General features: G+C 41.0%; 1 protein-coding gene across 2 annotated transcripts in view; it reads right to left on the reverse strand.

The window, feature by feature from the left end:
• Positions 1–8,544, reverse strand: part of BNC2 (basonuclin zinc finger protein 2) — a 319,682-nt gene that overhangs the window by 19,118 nt on the left and 292,020 nt on the right. For both annotated transcript variants that reach the window (XM_023728635.1, XM_004373507.2), the window contains one exon: positions 870–2,839. In XM_023728635.1, coding sequence (XP_023584403.1) covers positions 870–2,839 — 1,970 coding nt within the window. The remainder of the gene's footprint in view (positions 1–869; positions 2,840–8,544) is intronic.

Consider the following 8,544-nt stretch of genomic DNA (forward strand, 5'->3'; position numbering starts at 1 on the left):
CATTGTGGGTTTAGAACCAGCTGCTTCTGTTTAAGCCTGACTGTTTCCGAGCTGCAACTACATAGCTAGGGTGTGATGTCATCTGAAGGCTGGACATACTATGGTCTAACTGACACTAAAAGTATATGTACGCCTCCCCTTCGGTGCATAATTCCCAGGGCAGACTATATTTTAGAGATGTGCCCAAAGACATTGTGAAGTTAAGATAAAGAAACCCACACCACCACATACAGTTTCCCCACATCAACAATTTCTTTGGTCCCATTTTCTTCTGATATTTTCACCACTCTTAAAGAATTCAAGGACACACTAAATACTCATGTAAGGAATGATAACATTTCTGGTTATACCTACGGAGATGCAGGCTGTCTCGATGTCCTGGACCTATGGTTCTTTCCATCCGTAAATTTCTGTTTCTATATTGGATAAATATGTGTGTATGAAGATAATATATTGATTTAATTAAAAAAGCCACATGGCAAAGCAGAAATATATATATATATATATAACAGAAGCTGCGGCTTCTAAGTGAAGGTTCATGAGAAAGCAGGGAACAGTGTAATAGTTAACTTACACACACCTAGATGCATGGAAACACATACACACACATACACACATACAGAGCACACGGAGAAAAATGGCATGCATTACTGGGTAAGATGGCTTATGATTCTGCATGCTTAATCATAACAAGCACCAACTACAACAATCCTTCATGAGCATGGCAGCTTGGTTATCACGTGATCACTGTGGACAATCTCTACAGTGCATCAAAAACATTTACGTTATGTTTTTTAATGTTTAGTTCAACATGACTGACACTGTTACCCTCCATCCCCAGCAGGAGCAGCCAATGGAGATTTACTGACCTGTCTCTGCTTCGGCGAGAGGGGAAGGCAGCATTGCAGCCAGCAACCGTGCAGACATGCATCTCTTTTAAGTGAACGTTCCTGTAGTGAAGCTTCACGCTGTAGGAGCTTTTGAAACTCTTCTTGCACACATAACAGATTTTGGGGTCTGGGCTAGAACACAGGTCACCTTCTGGGGAGAACTTTTGGGGGCTGCCGTAATTCAGAGATGATGTAAAACTTTCATGCAGGGCAGCCATGCTGGCCCCACCACCATTGTACAGTCCATACTGGCTCATGTAAAACATGTCATAGGTGGGGTCTGTAAATTCTTCCTTCACCTTGATGATGTCCTGGTGAGACGGCTCACTGTGGTTCTCCTCAGGCCTCTCACTGTTCATCAAGACTTTTTCACTCACTTCACTATGAAGGTGCTCATCCCCTTCCATGGATTCCTCGCCTAATTTGGGCTCCGAAGACTCGGACTCATTCTCATAGTCCCGCTCAGGCTCTTGGTCCTCAGAAGTCATACTGTCGGCCCTTCTTATTTCAGTCCTTGAAATGCACCGGGTCCTATTATGCTTAGAAAAGTCCTTCACAGACATCCCTGGGCTCATCTCCTCTTGGGAGTGGCAATGATTGTCATGGCTCATGTCGTTGACCACAGCTCCACCATCATTGGGGTCATCATCTTCATCGTCAAACTCATCAGCGGTGTCAATAATCTCCTTCTCAATCTTAACAGGCATGCTTGATTTCCTGGGCTTCTTCTTGGGTGCCAGGTCGGCACTAGGCTCATAGGTGGCCATCATCACTGCTGGCACTGTTGGCTCAGAGGGTGGTAGAGGGTGCTGCTCCATGGTACCACTGGTTGGAATGATGGGACTGGTTGGGAGGGAGGTTGGAGGACTCACCATTTCCCCCGGAGTGAGTAAACTTCTATAAAATGGAGGAACTGGTTGGACAGTCTTTAGCCCAGAAAATACCAGCTGGCTAGGGAGAGGATTCTGTAAGACAGGGTCTAGTGGGGGAGTGGTAAAACCCATTGGGGGCCGGCCAGGGCTTGTGAGTGTGAGATTTGATTTTATACTTGCTATGACCGGGGTGGCAGCTCCTGATGTTGCCCGAATTAAATCTTTGTCTCGGTTATTTCTTAGCATAGGCATGTGAAGGCGAGGGTTGGGGTTTGCACTGTGGCGATTACGGCTTCTCAGGGAGCTAAAGACCATGTTGCAACCTTCAATGGTGCATCGATGTTTGATCTTCAGGTGAACAGCATTATAATGGATTTTGAGAGTACCTTTGTCATAGAATGTCTTGCCACATGCATTGCAGAACACCCTTCCCTTTCTAGAGGCTGACCCCATCCTTCTCATTCGGTGAATCCGGAATGAGCTTTTCGGGTGTTCAGTTTTGGTTAGATCACTGACAGGGGCAGAATTTTGAATGGGGGACACACAGGCTGGCTCGGTTTTGGGCTCCACATTAGTAATGCTGGTCAGGGCGTTTCTATTGGGTGTTTGATCATTCTTATAAGGTGTGGGAGACACTTCCGATTCACTGCTCTCATTATATTCATTCTGGGTTGAGAGGCTTGGTTCCCGCAGCCTCAGCCCTGGCTGCTCTAACAGAAGGCCGTTTGGAGGTAACCCTAGCAATGGGGCTGAGACTGGGTTTATATACTGGAATGGAAGCAGAAACGCAAGGCTATTAGGGATGTTTTCAAAGTGATGAATGCTGGAAGGGTTGCTGTTCTCTAGGTGAGCAAGGAGGCTGGGACTCCTGGTGCGATTATTGCTCTCAATGAAAGTCCTGATATCTGAGTCTGTCTTTGAAGATGGTACAGCCACAGCCTGCCCTTCTTTCTCCTGAATTGCCATCAGCTCCACAATGGATTTTGTTTCTCCAAATCGCAGAAACTGCTGAAGGGTGATAATTTCCTCTTCTCGAGACATGATGGCCCAGCGGTCCAGTACCTTGCCGGCAGCATCCTAAAGGCCACATCAAAGAAACAACAAAGACAAACACAAAAACTTATTGATTGTGCATAATTATTCAATGCAACTGAAGGTGCTTTGTCTGCTCATGGAACACCGAGCGCGAGAGCAGAAAACAACATGCAAGCACTGTTAATGAAAGTCGCCCCACAAAGCAAACTTTTCTGCCATGCAAATACAGTAATTAGAGTCACAGTTAGAGAAACAGATTGAGTTTAATAATGTCAAAGCAAACAAAACTTAGACCACTGGGGCTCTGTGATCTAAAATGCCTTCAATACTGCTATTTTAACAAAAGTGATCTATGTACTATGCAACTATTTAGCAGCATATATTAGTATAAGACGTAAACTCTTGCTGTGCAACCCACTATAAACGCAAGAAATGGTACCTTAATCCTTATTAAATAGTGACACCACGGGAAGGAATTAAGTACATTTTGCAAAATTTACTTCTTCAACACAAGCAGACATGACACTGGATTCAATGATGAAAATTCCTTTAAATAGGAGGTGTGTGAATTTCTGAATCAAAAGATGAATAAAGTAGCATTACCCCTCACACCCCCATTACTAAGCTGTAGTTTTCCGTCTGTTTTTTTAAGTGGCTGTATTTTACTATCACTTAATAGCAGGCAATTTCATAAGGTAGAACAAGGTAAAAATCACTTGAGAAAAGTAATTGTACTTTTCCTGCAGACTGATCGCAATCCTATGATTCAAAGTTTGATTTAGACTTAAAGTATTTGGCTTTTTACGATCTTGTTATAAATGACAGTTATAGATATTTAGAAAGTAAATATGTGATGGATTTAGACAGAATAATGTGTAAAAAATGTCTCTTTAACATCTGCCTCTGATAGCAAAGGGGTACCACAGGGAATACACATCAGTAATCACCAGACTATGTGTTGTGAAATATACATTAAAAAGCATTTCACACTTTCATTTTTGCTAGCAACTATGAGATTTGCCTGGAGGTAGGACTTAGAAATTCTACAATGTAATGTCAGGCAATCCATTTCAGCATGGATTGAGAGCAAACTATTCCAGCACTTAAATAACGACTCTATCATTTTCTAGGGCACCATTTCAACCAACAGGACAGGACACTTTGCAACCCTCTGTGAACTACACTTGCAGCCACCCTGATCCTCAATTTAAGAAAGCATAAAACTTTCTTAAAAACAAAATGACAAGATGTGTATTCATTATAAAGGAAAATATCATAACCTCACAGTGGAAAAACCTAGCAGATGCCACCTTAACCAAGTGATCAAAGTTAAAATCACCAGCAATAAGTCACGGTGACATCATGTACTGCCTGACAGGATGCACTGGGAAGGACACATCATCACTTCGTGGCAATCTTGAAGAAGATTTATAACCTCAATCTAATCATGAGGAAACATCAGACAAACCAAACTGAGGGCCAGTCTATAAAATAGTGGCCAGTACACTTCAAAGTGGAAAAGTCAGGAAAGATGAATTAAAAAAAAAAAAAAAAAAGAACAAAAGTAAAAACAAACCAAAAGAACTAGTAAGCATTGTTAAAGATTGGTGGGGACTAAAATAATATGACAAATAAATGTGAAATCCTGAAAATACCAGACCAGGGGCGTGAGCACGTAAGCAGGAAAAATAGTAAAATGTGAATCAAGTCTGAAGATTAGTTAGTATTGTGTCAAATCTTAACTTCTTGGTTTCATCAACTGTACTATGGTTACATAAGACGTTACACTAGGGGAAGCAGGGTAAGTGACATAAGGGAACTACGCTTTTCTTGAAATGAAAAACTCTCTCTAGTGGGAAGCTCTCCTCAGGCTTTGGATAAAAGATTCTCTCTCAACCACGACTGGATTGTATGGTCTGAATCATGACAGTTAGTTTGATTATAAGGAGATGCTTGTCTTTATTTATATTATTTTTTAAAAAGCTGACACAAGTGCTTGCTATTCCTTATAAGGCTAAGTCCTAGTACTCTATCATTTTACATACAGTATATCACTTTATTCTGGTGATCTGCTTACAAAAGGTCACAGCTTTGAAAACCCTATGGAGAGGTTCTACTCTGCACACTTGGGGTCACCATGAGTTGGAATCAGCTTGACAGCAATTAACAACAACAACAACATATCAGTATATGTGTAAGAACTTGCACGTGGATGTTCATCCCTAGTAAACTGCCAAACAGATGCCCCTCCCTCACTCCGGTAGATAAAACTGTTCTTCAGCTCAAATACTCTCACCCAGCTCTCTGCTCAAAAGCCGTATCATAATGCGGGTACATACTGACTCTAAATGATCCTGCAATGGTCATTTAAAAAAAAAATTATCACTAATAGCAACTGGTCTCCCTTACATCCCCACTACTCCCCCACTGTTTTTTGAATAACGGAAGTGGGGGGGAGGGGAGGAGAGGAAGAAGGGTATGTTGGTGTTTTGGGTAAATAGAGAAATAAACTGCAATTTTATATAATCTCCTTTGAACATCGTAATAGCTTCCAGAGGTCAGCAAACGTTTAACAGATGAGAAACCAAAGGCAAACAAAGGTAAGATGGCTCATTAAGGCTGCCAAGATGCTCACTGGGGGTCCAGGACTTGAACCCTGATATTTGACTCCAAGTCAGGATTGGGTGTCTCCATGGTACCTGCCGTGACGGACATCTCTTGATGGCATTTCCCAGGTGAGCACACTCAGTTTGTGATAGTAAGGACTTGCACAGGGCTAGTCTCTAGAGCATTGTATTTCTTGTTCTTTTCTAACACTATCTTCCTTTCACTGTCAAATCCGATTGTGGATTGCTGCTCAGGCTGCACCACTCCCCACCCTAATCTGAGCAGTCCTATCTTTCCCAGTTTCTTCCCAGGTAGCCCGTACCTGATCTGTGTGTCCATAATGTACTTACACAGCTGGAAGCCTCTGGTATTAGAATATGCCTTAGGAACCATAGCAACTGATCAAACCCACCTGAGGCATCTCATTTTCATCACCCTCCTGTCTTGCTTCTCCCCATGGTACACAGCAGACCCATATGGTCTCTCTTTTCTCCTGGCCCGCCATAACGCCAGCTGCTATTTCTAAACCACTGCCTTTCAGACCCTCTTTTACTCCTGAGTAGTTGTCTTGCTAAAACAGAGACTGCTATGATAAAGCACTTAACTTCTGGTGGAAGAGGCCCAGGTAAGCAAGATTTAGAATTTTGCTGGTAGCTTTAATCATAAAAGAGAGGCTTCGTTTATAGTGGTAACAGAAGCAGCAATTTATAATTACATGTAAGTACAATATAACATCTTTGCAAATAAATGTATCTGAGAACAAAACAAATATCTACATTATGCACTCAATATGGAGTCACCCTGACAGGGCGCCATCTGAATCCAGCTAATATTAGGTGTCACAGAAATTCTTTCCAAAGAAACCATCATTCATATTCGATCAAGGTTTTCTAAAACAATCAGACTTGCAAGTGGAGAAACTGCAGCAAGAAACAAAGTTGATTTTCTCATGCAACATAACAAGTCTGCAAGCTCCATAGTAAGAATGGTATCCAGCTTTAGTGTCTCCTTGGATAAAGTGACTGAAGTGAGTTAGAAACCAACAAAAGGGAAAAGGGAGCCCAGGTTCTTTTTTCTAAAGACCTGTGTGATCAAAATAAGCACAGCCTGGAGCACTGATGGAACCCTGGTGGCACAGTGGTTAACAGCTATGGCTGCTAACCAAAAGGTTGGCAGTTTGAATCCACTTGCCACTCCTTGGAAACCCTATGGGGCAATTCTATTCTGTTCTACAGGGTTACTATGAGTTGGAATCGACTCAACAGCAACAGGTTTTTTGGTGCAGTGATTCTCAAACAGTGGCCTAAGACTCTTCTGTTAAGGCACTAATTTCCATGAGTGGTCTATATGACTTTCACAATGGGCCAGTGTCAGTCTGGGGGCTTTTTTTTTTTTTAAACCAGTCTGCAAGTAATTGAGAGTAACTGTTTAGAAACTTCTATACCAATTTGACACTGTTGCAACAACCAAATTTTATTGTATTTAAGTATTGGCCCAAGACTGATTAAGGGGAAAAACTGGTCCCTCCCCACAGATAGCTTGAGATGTACAGATCTATAGTCTAGGCCCCCTTGCCATGGTCAAATAGACTACCAGGGTGAATGAGGGCCATAAAAAGAATTAGGTATTATCACAACATAAGCACTCATAAAATTCAGTCTATGAAGCCAGTATGGAGATCCTGTTAACCAACCCACACTGGGACACTGGTCTTGTGAGTGAATTAGTAACAGTAAGTTAACATTAGAGTATATAACTGGATTCTTGTCACTCCCATATAATTTTGCAGTTGGTAAGTCAATTCCTTAGTGACCTTTAGCCCTTCAGGTTGGGAAATGTTATTTATGAAATGAGGATAATAAGATTTGCCCTGTTAAGTGAAATGCAAAGTGTTATTATAAAAAGTATTGATTTCCTGTGAAAGTAACTGGCTATACTCTTAATTAAAAGATTAGTAACACCAAAGAATCCAAACTTAAGAGGCAGTTTTACCAGGTTCAGAAAAAGTATAGAACACTTAAAATATCTACATCTATGCATTTTAAATGAATAGATTTCCTTTTACTCTTTTGTTGGAACTGATGAGTATACTCAGGAGAAATCTGGCACCCAGTTTCTACATGGCTCTGCAGAGAGATTTTTAAAACTCTTTTTGCAGTAGCTAAACTGTCAGGGTTTAAATCAGGGCTTCGAACAACTTCCCAGGTGAGAACCACTGGTAAAAACTGGGGATCTTGTTAAAAAGCAGGTTCTGATTCAGTATTATCTGGGGTGGAAATGCAAATTCTCAGCAGGGGTCCGAACTGGTTTGAAGCCCTGGTTTAAATGGTTTCATTTGAGCCCTTTATATCAAAATACCTTATATGACTTGTAGTTTAACCATCAAAGTAAAATAAGCTCATTGGTTATCTTATTTGGTGAGAGTGATAGTACAGTAGAGGAGAAAAGGATATAAAGAGATGGAAGTCAGACCATATTAGAGACTTGGGCATAACCAGATTATCAGGTGACCCTCCAAGACCAGCGAATCAAGAAACGAGCCCACCTGTGTTAGTGGCAGGCCACTAACCAAGTCACATCATGGAGGAGAAACAATGGTTTTCCTTCTGGCTGTGAATGGAAAGGAGAAAGGAACACTGAACAGAACACAGATCTAGGGCCTGTTTGCTCCAGCAGTATTCATATTATTTATTAAGAAATAAGCAAACATTATAACTTTAGCAGACAGGAACAGAATAATTTAATTTTCTATTCCATTACATGAACTACTTGCTAGTCAAACTTAAGGCATAATGTAAATGAAAATTCTAAAACGACAAGCTAAAAACTAAGAATATTTCCCCTTTGATATCATTTTACATCTTTTAAACAACACTGAGCTATAAGGATTTTATGACCACCTCAGAACAAAATTGGAGGTTCATGAAGCATACTTTTTTTTTTTTAGCACACATATTGTTTTATGACATTGGTTAACAACCCCACAACATGTCAACCCTCTAACTTCTCAACTTTTTTTTTTTGGTGAAAATACACATAGCCGAAGATACACCATTTCAAAAATTTCTACATGCACAGTTCAGTGACATTGACTACGCTCTTCCAACTGTGCTGCTATTCTCACTTAAGATGAAGGCTTA

Source organism: Trichechus manatus, unplaced genomic scaffold (genome assembly GCF_000243295.1).
Source record: "Trichechus manatus latirostris isolate Lorelei unplaced genomic scaffold, TriManLat1.0 scaffold00025, whole genome shotgun sequence".
In the NCBI taxonomy this organism is placed as follows: domain Eukaryota; kingdom Metazoa; phylum Chordata; class Mammalia; order Sirenia; family Trichechidae; genus Trichechus; species Trichechus manatus.